This window comes from Cynara cardunculus, unplaced genomic scaffold (assembly GCF_001531365.2).
Source record: "Cynara cardunculus var. scolymus isolate 2C unplaced genomic scaffold, CcrdV1 Un_Scaffold_2592, whole genome shotgun sequence".
Lineage (NCBI taxonomy): Eukaryota > Viridiplantae > Streptophyta > Magnoliopsida > Asterales > Asteraceae > Cynara > Cynara cardunculus.
In genome coordinates, this window is record NW_020201147.1 from 61,659 (window position 1) to 77,254 (window position 15,596).

General features: G+C 36.9%; 1 protein-coding gene across 2 annotated transcripts in view; it reads left to right on the top strand.

Annotated features, from left to right (window-relative positions):
* LOC112503142 (protein unc-13 homolog) overlaps nucleotides 1-14,920 on the top strand; it is a 44,883-nt gene extending 29,963 nt beyond the window's left edge. The window contains exons 17-26 of one of the 2 annotated variants that reach the window (XM_025107209.1): nucleotides 4,663-4,734; nucleotides 4,976-5,093; nucleotides 6,031-6,209; nucleotides 6,858-6,939; nucleotides 10,425-10,517; nucleotides 10,593-10,699; nucleotides 11,485-11,562; nucleotides 11,802-11,897; nucleotides 12,936-13,031; nucleotides 14,517-14,920. In XM_025107209.1, the coding sequence (XP_024962977.1) occupies nucleotides 4,663-4,734; nucleotides 4,976-5,093; nucleotides 6,031-6,209; nucleotides 6,858-6,939; nucleotides 10,425-10,517; nucleotides 10,593-10,699; nucleotides 11,485-11,562; nucleotides 11,802-11,897; nucleotides 12,936-13,031; nucleotides 14,517-14,678 (1,083 nt within the window). In that variant the 3' untranslated portion in view covers nucleotides 14,679-14,920. Of the gene's footprint in view, nucleotides 1-4,662; nucleotides 4,735-4,975; nucleotides 5,094-6,030; nucleotides 6,210-6,857; nucleotides 6,940-10,424; nucleotides 10,518-10,592; nucleotides 10,700-11,484; nucleotides 11,563-11,801; nucleotides 11,898-12,935; nucleotides 13,032-14,516 lie in introns of those variants that run through there. The other variant, XM_025107210.1, reaches the window with a different exon arrangement.
* Nucleotides 14,921-15,596: the final 676 nt, after the last annotated feature.

Sequence of the window (15,596 nt, forward strand, 5' to 3'; positions counted from 1 at the left end):
CAGAGTGGGCAGATGATAGCCTCTGATTTCTGGCCAACCGCTTCTGACAGTTGAACTTTGTATGGCCCAACTCATGGCAGTAGTGACACTCGACGTGACTAGAGTCAGAGCTAAAGCCTCGTGGATCTGTTGCCCGATCATTGTGACCTCCTCTAAAGCTCCCTCGAGAACCTCCGTGAGGTCCTCCTCGGAAGCCACCTCGGTATCCACCTTGACTGACCAAGGCAGCATGATGATCGGGAGGCTGAGCAGACTGAAAGTCCTCATTTCTAAGGACCCGAGCGAATGTCTCTTGAAGAGAAGGGATCGTTGATTCGTTCAAGAACTGTGATCTGATGGAATCAAATTCTGGTCGTAGACCACTCAGAAAGCTTATGACAACAATTTGCTCCCTTTGAGTCTGCATAGCTTTCACATCAGTGCTCAAAGGAAGGAGAGAATTCATCTCCTCATAAACCTTCTTGAACTCCATGGCATAGGTCATAAGAGAACGATCATGTTGTTCCCCACGATGAAATGCCTTACAGACACTGTAAATTCGTGAAATGTTGTTTTGCCCAGAATACAAGAAGTCAAGATAATCTATTAACTCCTTCACATACTCACAATGACTGACCAAAGTTGAGACCGAAGGCTCAATAGAGTTAATAATCTGCAAGAACATACGAGCATCTTGTTGTAACCAAAGGTCACGATTACCGTCAGTAGGAGGGTCAGAATCTAGATGAGAAGCCATTCCCATACTTCAGACATACAGACGGACCGTTTTGATCCATTCAAAGTAATTAGTACCGTTAAGTTTATTATCGGTAACTCTACCACTCGTCGGGATCAATTCAGGTATACGAACACTGCCAGACGACTTGTCATCGGATGACTTGTCTCCATCTTTAGCCATCGGAGATGGAGCGGATGAAGATGGCGACCTTCAAGAAGCAAGAAACAGAAGTTGGGATGATGCTGGCGGCGGCTGGCGGCATGGGGCGGCGGACAGCGACTGGAAAACACCGGGTCGGTCGTCTAAGTCAGCGGTGGCAGCGGCGGCGGTACAGCAGCAGAGGCAGATTCCGGCCAGCAGAGGTGGCAGCGGCAGATTCCGGCGAGCAGAGGCGGCAGCGGCAGATTCCGGCGAGCAGAGGCAGCAGCGGCAGATATGGCGGCGTCTAGGGTTCAGGCGACGGTGGCAGGAGTCCGGCGAAGTCGGCTAGGGTTCCGGCGACGACGGCAGGAGGTTTTCAGAGTGGCTCTGATACCATGTGATCAGAGGGACAGAGAGAAGAAGTATTCTTATTTACTGAATAATTAATTACAAAGGAGAGGCGTGTATATATATAGACACAAATAAGAAACCCAAACCCAAATAAGCAAAGGCCCGTACGGCCCATCAGAAACCCTAAACAGACATAATATTTACAATATATTCTAACAGACCGGTTAAAGATGAAGGAATTGCAAGGCACTGAACGGTTAGGCACACTCCGCAGCCAAATGGAGTGGCCGAAAGGATGAATAGAACGCTGCTAGAAAGAGTTAGATGTGTGCTGTCAAATGCAGGGTTGTCTAGAGGTTTTTGGGCTGAGGCGTTAAACACGGTTTGTTACCTAGTGAATAGGTCGACGGCAACAACAATTGGTTGTAAAACTCCTATTGAAATGTGGTCCGGTAAGGCAGTTGATTACACGAATTTACGGGTGTTTGGTTGTCCTTCATACTACCATGTGAGTGAAGGAAAGTTGGAACCAAGGTCAAAGAAGGGGTTGTTTATGGGATATGGTGCTAGAGTAAAAGGGTATAGAATCTGGTCACTTGATGAAAGAAAGGTAATTCTCAGCCGTGATGTAATATTTGATGAAGGAAGTATGTTGCGTGACATACGGTATTTGTCTACTTCATCTACTTCAAAAGACCAAGAGGAGAGGACTGGTGGAGCATGAGTTAAATGATTCAGATGAGGGTGAGAATGTTTCTGGACAGCACAGTAACATGACTCAAATTGGACATGTTGAGTCCGAAAGTCAGCACCATCCTATGGAATTTCGGTCCATAGCGTTAGACAAGACTCAAAGACAAGTTGGTAGGCCAATTCAGTATGGTTTTGATGACGTGGTGGCCTATGTGTTACAAGTTGCTGAAGAATTGGAGTTTTTTGAGCCATCTACTTATAGAGAAGCAATCACAACAAAGGAGGCTGATGTATGGATAGCAGCCATGGGTGAAGAAATGGTGTCCCTTCACAAAAATAGGACTTGGGAATTGGTGAAATTACCTCAAGGCAGAAAAGTTGTGACCTGTATTGGATTTTTAAGCGGAAAGAAGGGCTGCCAGGAGCTTAAAATTTAAGGTTTGGTGGCTAGAGGTTATAGCCAAGAGCAAGGGGTTGATTATAATGAAATCTTCTCACCGGTGGTGCGTCATACATCCATTCGAGTGCTGTTGGCACTAGTAGCACAACAAAATTTGGAGTTAGAACAGTTGGATGTTAAAACAACGTTCTTGCATGGAGATCTTGAAGAAGAAATTTATATGAGTCAACCGGAGGGATTTGTGGTTCAAGAAAAGGAAGATTATGTTTGTAAGCTCAAGAAATCGCTTTACGGGTTGAAGCAATCTCCAAGGCAGTGGTATAAGCGATTTGACAGCTTTATGGTGAAACATGGTTTTAATCGAAGCCCTTATGATTGCTGCATATATCATAAGAAAGTAGCTGATGGTTCACGTGTGTATTTGCTACTTTATTTGGATGATATGTTGGTAGCAGCTCGAGATATGGCTGAAATTAAGAAGTTGAAACGACTCTTTAATTCTGAGTTTGATATGAAAGATTTGGGGGCTGCCAAAAGATACTTGGGATGGAAATAATTCGAGACAGATCTAGACATAAACTTTTCTTGTCACAGAGAAGTTGCATTTTGAAGATACTTTCTCGGTTTGGTATGGCTTCTGCGAAGCCTTTGAGCACTACAAATGTCAGGTTATCGGTGACTTTGGCTCCTTAAACAGAAGTTGAAGAGTATATGAGCAGAGTTCCTTATTCAAGCGCTGTGGGAAGTCTTATGTATGTTATGGTCTGTACTAGGCCTGACATAGCTCATGCCATTAGTGTCGTTTCGTGCTATATGTCTTGTCCAGGAAAGGAACACTGGGCTGTTGTAAAACGTATTTTTCGGTATCTTAAAGGTTCAACTGATGTGGGTCTCATTTATGAAGGAAAATGAGACAATGAGACAGTTTTGTTGCCGGGTATTCAGACTCAGATTATGCAGCTGACCTTGACAATCGAAGATCATTAACGGGTTATGTATTCACTGTTGGAGATGCCTTAGTAAGCTAGAAAGTAACGTTACAATCATCAGTTGCTGTATCCTCAACAGAGGCTGAATATGGCACTTACAGAGGCTGCCAAGGAAGGGATTCGGCTGAAGGGTCTGCTTGGAGATCTTGGATTTCATCAAGATCAAGCTGTGATATTTTGTGACAGTTTAAATGCTATTTGTCTTGCGAAAGGTCAGGTGCATCATGAAAGAACTAAGCACATAGACGTTCGTTATCATTTCATACGGTCAGAAACAAGAGTTAAAGTGAAGAAAGTGAAGACTGATGATAACCCAACTGATGAACTTACTAAACCAGTTTCTTTAAACAAGTTCAAACATTGTTTAGATCTCCTAAACATTAATAACTAGAAGTAAAATCTTTGTAGAATTAAAGTCAAGGTGGAGGTTTGTCGAGTGGTGTGACTTTAGTTGTAGTAGACTTAGTTTAGTTAGTCTGTTATTTTCTTTTCTGTTTTAGCCTATAAATAAGTGGGTCATGTTGTACTTCACATTCTTTTCTCATCTAATAAAATTCTCTGCCTCATGCGTCCAAAGTCACTAAAAGATCTCTAGTAATTTCTTAACATGTGTCCCTAATTAATAGACGTCTGTAGCACCTTTGAGACACCTCAAGATCCATTTCATCACTCCCAATGACTAGTAGCTTTTAATGTACTCATACAACAAACCATCATGCCTAGTCATTGTAAGATAGTTTGTAATACCTACTATTCTATTATACATTTTTGGGTTGTAAGCACCTCAACATCATCCAAAAAAGTGAGACGTTCAAGATTGATGAGAATATGCTAGCTGCTACCAGACTATTAGGTATACAATAAACCACCCTTAGCCAACACTGCCTTATCATCTCCTATTTATGTAACTGTTGCATTATCTTTGGATAAGGAACTTTAGCAGCTCTCAACTCGTATGAATTTTCTGCCATTATTACAGTATCATCAAATAAAAAGCTAGAACTATCCCTTTTGTCTTTGAAAAATATGAAATAGACAGAAGCCCTCCTTTACCATGTTGTTTGGAGGAAAAAGATGCCACCCAAATTAAGTCTCGAGTGATTGTAGTTTCCATAATTCAAAATTAAAGTGGAAAAGGAGAGATACAATTTGATTCCTGCTGATCTGAAGGATTGAAACAAGATTCCTGTATATCTGGCAGAATAAAACAGCGTCCAAATATGTCCGATGAAAGGAAGTAAACATGGAAATCGTTCCGGTTGTTTTTGCATTAAAATATTGTATGTGAAGCAGGTCTATTCTTCATATGCTAAAATCATACAAACTTCCCTATGGTCAGCTGGCTGATGATTTTTTTTTTAATATTACAGCGATGGGAACCTGTTTCAATGCAGCAACGACACGGGAGTTCGATTGTTGAAGTTTATCGCATTGTGGAAGAGGTTCCCAGTAATTAATAATTTGTAATTTACTTATTTTTTCATGATGGATGAAGTTCCTAGAAATAATTGATTCAATCTGATCAGTAGATTAGATTTGCAATCTTATGTTAGCAACAATTGCTGATGGCATTTGAGTATTTTCTCTTCTCTTTTGCTCATTGCCTTTTTTAGTTGAGCATCCGTTACCATTTCCATTCACTATATTAATAAATAATGGAGTTGCATTTTCACATTCTTTCAGACTATTGATCAATTTTTCGCTCTAAGGATTCCTATGAGGTCTGGAGAAATGAATAGCCTGTTCCGAGGCATTGATAATGCATTTCAAGTATATGCAAAACATGTTGTTGACAACTTGGGTATGTATATTTCTCTTAACCCATATGATGATTTGCCCACACTTGGTTGAGTTTCATGGTTAGCAATTCACTGTTCAAAAATGAGTAAATGGGGCCACCCGTTGGAAGAGTAACCAACTTGTATATATAAATGTTCCACATGGCCTGCTTATGGGTGAGTTACTGGTAAGTGGTGCACAAGGAAACAAATAGTACCATAAAAGGGATCACAACCACTTTACCAGAAGGCAAATGGGAATTATTTAGACAGTTGTGTTTTTATCAAATATTTCACAATATATGGATAAAATCATGTTTGACACTGCAAAATTAAGTATTTTGATGTAAAACATCAAACTGATCGTGTTAATAACTTATCCACATAGGTTCTCATGCTTCTCTCATTTGTAAGATTTTGTTTTTGAAAAGAAATGCAGTTTACTTATTGTATTAGATGCTTGGACTGAGGCTTGAGAGAAACCATAGTTGATACACTTTAAAAATCATTCTTGAGCAGGTTACCATCTGAGCCTCCTTTAATTCTATATCATGTACATGGGCCTTATTGTTCCATTATTCTGTTTCCGAATGTTCTGAGATAACAGTTAACAATCTGCCTGTTATTTGCTTGGTTCTATATATCGAGTTCCTCCCAATAGTAAATATTGGAGGACTTTGTTGGATGGGAATATTGATTTGTCCTTCGATCATAACTACTTTATGAGGTCATGAGTTCCTCCCCGCATATACCCTGATAATGACAATGTTCTCTTGGGATGCAACCAGACATCAGAAAAAAAGAGTTGATACTCTTTTTCACACATTTTAGTGCTGCCAATGGCCTAGTTGGCTATTTTAACTCCGGAAATAATTGTATTCTTTCCACCATTTTCATTTCTATAATTTTCAGGCTTTAATAATTACTTTTAAATAATAGCAAACTTGAATGACCATGCAGCTAGCAAGGAAGACATTATTCCCCCTGTGCCAATTCTGACAAGATACAGGAGAGAAAGTGGAATCAAAGCTTTTGTCAAGAAAGAGTTGACTGATCCAAGGCTGCCTGATATGAGAAAGTCAAGAGACATCAATGTTTTGAGGACACCAACACTATGTGTGCAGTTAAACACCCTTTATGTGAGTTGAAACTCCCACTTTGTTGCCATCTTTTGTTCCCATCTTCATCTCAGTAATGCTATTATTTTTATTCTCCTTCTCCAGCATACCACATTTTAATGTTTATTTTTCTAGCAATATTAATATTAGATCATGAGAATGGAACTACCAATTGTGGGTTTAGACGTCATTGCTATTGTTCTTTTCATTTTCAGAGATAATACTCACCTGTAAATAATTGAAATTCGTTTTCACCAGATTTTTTCTAATATAAGCGCTTGTATATCTACTGCTCAATAGGAGTTCTGTTTGTCTTTTTGGCAGCATATGTTGTCGTCATTGACATTTATTTCTTGTTTATCTTCTGAAGACAAGAAATTTCATTTGAAATGGTTTTTATTATATTGAATTATCTGAACATTTATCGAAGAAAAGGGCAAAAAAGATCCAAACACTATAAGTATTACTCCCTCCATCCCGAAATAAGTGTCCACATTTCTATTTTAGTTTGTCCCAAAATAAATGTCTACTTTCCCATCCTACCCCTAGTTATGACTGTACTATAGATCACTTCTTTTGTGTTACAAGAAACTGAAGGGATTGCAAGTATGCAAAAAATGCAGATGCTTCAGCATCTAGCTAACCGAATCTTTATCATTTTCTATGTAGTATGGCATTAGCCATCTTAACAAGCTGGAAGACAGCATTTGGGAACGCTGGACAAGGAAGATGAAGCATGGAAAATATAATAGTACGTATTCTAGACCTTTACACATATCTCAATGCTTTCAGTAGAAGTTCATGACATGAAACGCATTTCAGCATTACAATAACAAGTTTTGTGGGACGTAATGTGTGAAGCAGCTGGTATAGTTATTTTCATCTGGATTTCAGTTGTTTTTGGATGTTAATATAAGCCCTGATTTGATGCTACAATCTGGTCACATTGGTTAAATTGTACATTCTTGTTAGAAGATAGACTTCTATAATCAGGGTTTTTTATGGTTTTATCATGCTGATGTATTTAGGTCCACGCGCCCATCTATTGTAATTTCCTTCTGAATACTATATATGTTCTTTTGACCCTAAACACTACTAGCATGATATCTGAGCTACCGCTTTGATAAGCAAAACCCTATCACGTGCAAAATCTGTTGCAATTGGATGCTGCTCACAACAGGAACAGGGCCAAAAAACCTTCTAGGCGACCTAGGTTCACCATCCTAGGTCGCACAGCACAGATCGTGTAGGCATCCAGGAGCTTTGGTACATTTTCTGCGATTGTGACACTTTGTATGCACCGTGATCGTGTGGCAGTGTGGCACGATTGCATGGCCCACCTGGGTCCCTGTTTAGGTTGTTTGTTGGAGGCAGATTCTGGTGGTTTTTCAAGCATTTTGGTCCCTGCCCCCTAGCTCATATGTGCCATATAAAAGCCATTTACTTTCAGATTTTGGTTAAGTTTTTAGACGAAAAACTTATTGGTGCTCTTTCTAGTTAGAGAAAAGAGAGGAGAGCTTACTCCAGTTGGCTTTTCAACTAGTTTTCGACTTTTCATGATCTATCTTTAACCTTATCGTTTTCCTTCTCTTTCAACAAAGGTTATGGGTATTGCAATTCCCATCCCCGTCGGGGAATCGGGGATTTTTCCCACTATACAATCTAATTTTGTAAGTAATGTTTATATATATGTATATATATCATGTTTATAAACGTCAATTTAATGTCTAAACGACATATAATGCTAAAATATTAATTACCCAATTTTTAATTTTTGCATTTGTACAAGAGTAGTTTCATTTGTATAAGAGTAACATAAAAAACGTAGTTCAAACACTGAAACACAAATATATCAATTACAATACTTAATAATCGAGGTTTTATATAATCAGCGTTATGTCAACAAAAAAAATTCTGTGAACAACCAAATTAATAATGTAATCTTTTAAAACTTTTCATCATGGAAGGTTGATTATATTTATATATTATATATAATCATTGGGTTTCTCACTGTAGTATTATACTTGATATATATATATATATATATATATACATAGAAATATATAAATAATACTCGGGGTAGGGGTCGGGGATGAAGGGCATCCCCATCCCCGGTTTATAAATTATGGGATTCCCCGTCCCTGGTCAATTCGGGGATTCCCCGGTCAAACTAGGGTTGGGTATCGAGTTCCTGTAGGGTGCGGGGTTTTTTGCCATCTTTGCTCATATTACTTTTGCTTTGGGAATACTTGGTCTTTCTATGTACTTCATTCTTATGGCTGCTAATTAGGGTTGTAAACGAACCGAACGAACCGAACGAACACGAACGGAGGCTTGTTCATGTTCATTCGTTTAACTTAACCGAACAAACGAACGAACACGAACGGTAAACGAATGAAAATCTTTGTGTTCGTGTTCGTTCGTTTAAAAATAATGTGTGTTCGTGTTCGTTTATGTTCGTTCGTTAACATGCTAAACGAACGTAAACGAACGAACATAAACGAACGGGCTAAACGAACATAAATAAATATTATTTGAATTCAAAGTAAATAAAATAAAAGATTATATATTAAATTTAATATATAAACGAACATAAACGAATGAATATAAACGAACGTAAACGAACGATAAATGAATGAACGTTCACGAACATAAATGAACGAACGAGACTCTTGTTCATGTTCGTTCGTTTAACTAAACGAACAAAAAAATGTGTTCATGTTTGTTCATTTATTAAATAAACGAACATAAACGAACTTCCCGCCAAACGGTTCACAAACGGTTTGTTGAACGTTCGGTTCGTTTACAGCCCTACTGCTAATGCAAAGACTCTCTCTGATCCGATATGGGAAGTGACTGAGCTTAGTTTCTATTTTGAATGTTAGGTTCAAATTTCACTTATATGATTTTTGGTCTATTTGTTCAATTTGCATATGACAATTTGAGTAGTGTTGGAAGATAGGCTTATAAAGAATTAGGTTTCTTTTAGTGATTAATTTTGTTTTAGTGGGTACATCTATTATATTTTCTATTGAGGGTTTCCCTCAATAACAGATGATTCCTTTTGACCCAATATTTTAACAATTCTTGATGAGTGGTAAATGGTAGGGATGAGATTGGTACCGATTTTTAATGGGACTCAAAACTAGGACCGAAAACCAAACCGTATATAAAGTTCGGTACCGGTTCGGTTTTGGTTTCGGGACGGAAAAATCGGTACTAGGACCACTTAGGACTGAAAAATGAAAGTGGGTTGAAAAACAATCAAAAGTTCATAATGTTCATAATGTTTCAAATGTGTATCAGATCCAATCGCAAAAGTTCAACAATCAAAAGTACATAATGTTTGAAAATCTTTCAAATGGGTATCAAAACAATTGCAAACCATTTAATCTCCCTAAACAAAAAAACCACATTAAACTTATAATTAAAATTAAGATTATTTTAATTTATAATATTAACCAATAATTAACTAAAAAAAATCAGTTTATGACTGACAAACATAATCTAAACCTTGTGGTATATAAAAACCTACTTGAGTTTCATCCATGGAGGAGCCGATTTTTCCGATATTTTGAGGTGCTAGGGCCGATTTTTTGATGGTGATAGGGACAATTTTTTTTATCAAAGTAATAGTTAGTTTAGGAGAAGATATGGATTAGTTTAGGAGAAAATAGAGATGGAATTGGAATAGTCATGTGTCCATTGAAATTCCAGTTCGGTTCAGTTTTTTCGCAAAATTCTTGGTACCGAGAACCAAAATACCGAATCCTGAATTTGTTGTAAAATTGGAATCAATAACCAAACCGATTCCATGGTCCCCATCTCATCCCTAGTAAATGGAAGACAGAAGCCTGAAAATATAATTTTACCTTTGTTGAAAGAGAAGGAAGTTGGAAATCATTTTTACCTTTGTTGAAAGAGAAGGAAGTTGGAAATCATTTTTACCTTTGTTGAAAGAGAAGGAAGTTGGAAATCATTTATAAATATTGAGCACAGTTAGTAGCCAAGAAGAAGAAAGAGGAGGGAAGTATATTAAGGCAAAGTTGTCACAAATCCTATATCTAGCCTTGATGAAACCACCTCTCTTGTGCTAGAGCACATGTTTTTGCCTTTACTGTAATTTTTAAGCTCTTCTTTTTTCTATTATCTGAACTTTAATTTACTTGAACCTTATCTATTATGATGCTTTTCAAATCTTGATGAAATATTCATATTTAAGGCTGTATCCTGCAGAGAGATCTACAGATGAGAACTTGAAAAAAGAAAGCTTTGATGGAAGTAGAAAAGATATTAATGCAGCCATTGACCGGATTTGTGAGTTCACCGGTGAGACATATTTTTCAACCTAATCACGTGTAAGCAGATTTGAGATCTGATTTAAAACTTCATGGCATTCTACAGGAACTAAGATAATTTTCTGGGATCTAAGGGAGCCATTCATTGAAAACCTATATAGATCTAATGTTTCTGAGTCCAGGTTGGAAACACTCATTGAGCCGCTTGATGTGGTATGTTTTGTTAATTCTGCAAGCTATTACATGTATAAGTTGGTTCTCTTACTCCCCCCCCCCCCCCCTCCCCAGGGTGGCATCTGGAGGACATAAAAAATAATGATAATTATAGTAACAATAATGTAATTAATACTGTTAGTTTAATAGTAGTTAAGAGAGGGGGTTGTGTTGTACCACTTAGGGTAATATTGATTATTCAAAGTTATCACAGGTGTTGAGTTTTGAATTATTTATTTTCTTTCTTCTCTTATCACTTTTTTCAATTGCATGATGCTATATAGAGTATCTCCAACAAATTCTCCAAAATGGAGAAAATAGAGATTTTATGATACATTTTTTTGCTCCAACAGATTCTCTAAAATGGAGAAAGTAGGAGAGAGGGGAGAAAGATCTCCAAATTTGGAGAAAACTCCCTAAAGCTAAATGTTTAAGAGAGAGAGTTCTTTTTTTTTTTATTGTTTCCACCAATGAGGTTGAATGTATTATTATTTTATATGTTTTTTTTAAGTTTATTGGGATGATAAATTTATAGATTATTTTTATAATATAATTAATGTTGAAATCTCCAAAACAGAGACATTGTTTTGAGTTGAGTGTACTAAATTTTTTGGAGATTTTAACTTTTGCTTCTCTATTTTAGAGACTTCATGCAGAATCTGTTGGAGATTCTCTTCCTCTTAGGATCACATCTAAACTTAAGCATATCAATGAAATTCAGTTGGTTTATTTCATTAATGTGTGATAAGAAATGTTCAATTGATATGCTGTGCTCCGATCAACAGGAACTAAATCAACTTTGTGATATCATCGTGGAGCCACTTAGAGATCGAATTGTAACGAGCCTCCTTCAGGCATCACTGGTCTGTCTCTTGCATCCTGTCCCTAAACTCCATGTCTCCTCCCTATCCCACCAATCATGTGCTGACACATCAGCATTCGTATTGATTATACATTTATTTCATTCATCATTTTATTCTCTCTTCAATAAAGTGCTGATTTGTCAGCACATGATTGGTGCACAGGCAGGTTGGGACATGATTTTTATTCCTGTTTCACAGGCTCATCGATTTCTTATGAATTGTATGTTATTCTCTTGCAGGATGGTCTACTTAGAGTGCTACTAGATGGAGGTCCTTCACGGTTGTTTGTTTCTTCTGATGTTAAATACTTGGAAGAAGATTTAGAGGTTCTAAAGGTATGTTTAGAAAGTTAGTTATGCACCATGCTGTAGTTACCATTTTCTTGCAACGATGCCTGAAGAGATTATCATTTCTTCTGATGCATAAATTCTGAATTTTTGCAATAACAGTGAAATAAGGGGGAGATATTATTAGGGAAAATCACCGAACTGGCCATTGTGGCTCAAAAATTCACCAGATAGCCGTTTTTTTACAAATTATCACGAAATAGCTGTAACTCCGCAAATTAGCTTAGGCAGAATCTTCAAATAATTAGGAAAAATTGGCTAGTATCTTACAAATAAATAGACTTTATAAAAAGACAGATATAGGAAAAAAAAAGAAGCAGAATATGATTTGATAGTAATTGAAGATCTGTAGGGTTCCATCTCAACTAATAAAAGGTCATATGTTTCATCAGCTAAGTTGTATCTTCTGAAGTGGATTTTCTTGATTTCAGCTGGCTGTGTCATGTTTAGTCATACCCAATGGTCACCTTGGCGGTTCACGTGTGCCATTGGGATTACATCTGAATAATCCTTCCGTGATGCCAATTTTATTGGGAATCGAAAAAAAGTTATTATAGAAACCCTCATTTTAACCTCTAAAATCCTCAAATAAGAGAACATATATCAACTTGATGTGAATACTACAGAGAAATTTTTCAAGAGAAAAATATTTGTGAAACTGAAACAGTCTGAAACCAACAAAAACAAAAAATAAAATCGTGGGAAGTTGGAATCGTAGATCTAGATCTTGTTGCCTTATCGACCTGACTGGATGATTCTTCTCATGTGAGAGGTCACTTCATATAAAAAGACCAAAATGCCCCTCACATTTCACTGCACCATGCAATGGACTGTCCTGCTGCTGCACCAGGCAAATCTTGGATCCTCTTGGAAGCACCATCCTATTTATTGTAATTTAGAGCAAGGATAAAATGACCCCAGATCCCACCTTGTTGGGATGTACTCGACTTGTTTGGTTTAGAGTAGGGATAATTAAATGGCTGATATAGTTCTTATATTGAAATTATATTGCTTAACTTTCATCAGGAGTTTTTTATATCTGGTGGAGACGGACTTCCTCGTGGAGTTGTTGAAAACCAGGTAGCACGTGTTCGACAGGTGATAAAGCTTCAGGGTTATGAGGTTAGTGTTTTTATAATATTTAAAATATCTGAGTCAATTTACATAATTAATCATATCGCATACAAATATAAATACACGCACATGGGTTCACCTGCGATGACTCCACACTGTTAGTGGTCACCCGGATTACGTCAGTGCATGTGAGCTGGCCAAATACCCTCAGTTACCCCAAAAAAAATCACTCACAGGGGGAATGAGATTGGTTTAATCACAAGTTTGTAGAAGTAGAGAGAGGATGCACGACATAAAAGGGGTTGAGCCCTTCGGGCTGTGCTACAGGAGTGTTATGTGCTCTCCAGCTGCTTCTACAATACATTATATAGGGAAGGGTTCATGAGGGAACCACAAATATTTTGAGAATCGTGAGAATCAATATATTCATTGATGCATAACACTATCAAAATATGTATGCCGTGGATGAGTATATTCATCAATGCATATCTACTATGTATGCAAGTATACATGCATGAGGGAGGTTCAGGGGAAACTCAAAAAAATAAATATATTCATTGATGCATAACACTATCAAAATATATGCTGTCAATGAGTATATTCATCAATGCATATCTACTATGTATGCAAGTATACATGCATGAGGAACACCAACCATTCATCTGGACGGTATGCACATGTGCATACAAGTATTTGAAGCTACTTTTTGGTTTTTATGCACATGTGCATACCGGACAAACTGCTTACAAATTACTCGTATGCACATGTGCGTACCATGGTTACTAGGGTGTTCCTCAATTTTTCATTTTTTTGCGGTTTTCAGATACTTTGCCAAATTAGTGTATATGCATCAATAAATATATTGGTTCTTCGTTTGAACAAGCCGATATATATATATATATATATATATATATGTGTGTGTGTGTGTGTGTATGTATGTATGTACCTAGATCTAGAGCAATCTCCATCCGACACACATCGAGCATACCTCCGAATCATACAGAGAATCTTGCCATCTTTTAAAATCACTAGTGGATGGATGGCAAGAAAGCTCACCCCGTTTGATTTCAAGATGGACGGCTGAATGTGCAACGGATGAAAATTGATTATTTTTTCATCACTGGGTTATATACTAAAAGCTTCCATGTTCAAGTCATTTAACAATATTAGATTTTAATTTTGAGCATCCATGGTGGACTTAAATTATGGGTCCAAGGGGGTAGACAATATGTATTTTAAATACTACTCCCTCTGTAATGAATGTTCGAAGTGACAGAGTTAGAAATATGTAATTGTTACACTTTTTAATTCATTAAGTGACAATTTTACCCCTCATAGTAGTGGGAGTAATGAATTTCTCCACAACGTAATTAAGTGTAGAATTGGAAAGTAGGCAAACATAATTAAGTGCTAGACTTTTGAACACTTATTTTGGGACAAAAGTAGTATAATGCAAACATTATCATATACTACTGATCTACAAATAATTTGATTATCACCTTACGTTATTCACTTGTGAATGATGAAATTCAGACGCGGGAACTCATCGATGACTTAAAATCTGCAAGTGCTTCAGACAGAAGCAAGTTGGGTGCTGACACCAAAACTCTTTTGAGAATATTGTGTCATAGAAGTGATTCTGAGGCTTCTCAATTCCTAAAGAAACAATACAGAATCCCCAAATCTGCTGCTTAGATTTTGCAATACATTTTTAGGATTCATCATTTGTTTTTGTATGATTTCTTTGGTCAGAGGAAAACATATAGCTCTGGGAATACTTGTACTAAACCAAAAGCAATAGCTTGAACTGCCATGATTTGTCGAATTCAACAATATTTGTATTGTTAAGTGGTTATATTTTGGCCAAAAGTTGAGTTGCTATTATTTGGGGGGTCAAGCGGATCATGAATATGATGAGATTATTATGTAATTATCCTACAAGTATTAGCCTAGCGAGTAAAGATATGGGCATCCTTACATAATGATTGAGAGGTCTGAGCTTTCACTTCAGTCACTTATGATGGTTCCTCCCGGTGGTCCAGTTCATTTTGACGGAACTTCCCACTCCTTCGCTTGACAATCATTCCCTCTACACATTGATTGTTTAGTTATTGCAAGTTCTTGCAATCATACTACAATGCTAACATTAGTTGATGGTTTTGTTATATATATATATAGAGAGAGAGAGGGGGGGATGGGTTCAAATAAAAACCACTCAATTTGTAAAAACCGTGAAAATCTCATTCAACCAATCATAATTTTTCATTTTGTTCATTTTTTTGTAATTATGAGAGGTTGATTAACCATTTTTATTATGGAGGGTGTTAATTATAGATATTATCATCTTTATTATTTTAATTTTAAAGAAATACATGAAACACTTTTATTAAAATTTCATTAAGTAGTATATGAAACAATTTCACAAGATTAACAATTTCATGAAAAAATTTCATAAGATTAACGATGGATAAGAGTAGTTTTTACGGTTTTTACAAATTGGAGTGGTTTTCATTTGATCGCTCCTCTATATATATATATATATATATATATATGTGTGTGTGTGTGTGTGTGTGTGTGTGTGTGTGTGTGTGTGTGGGTGTGTGTATCGGGTTT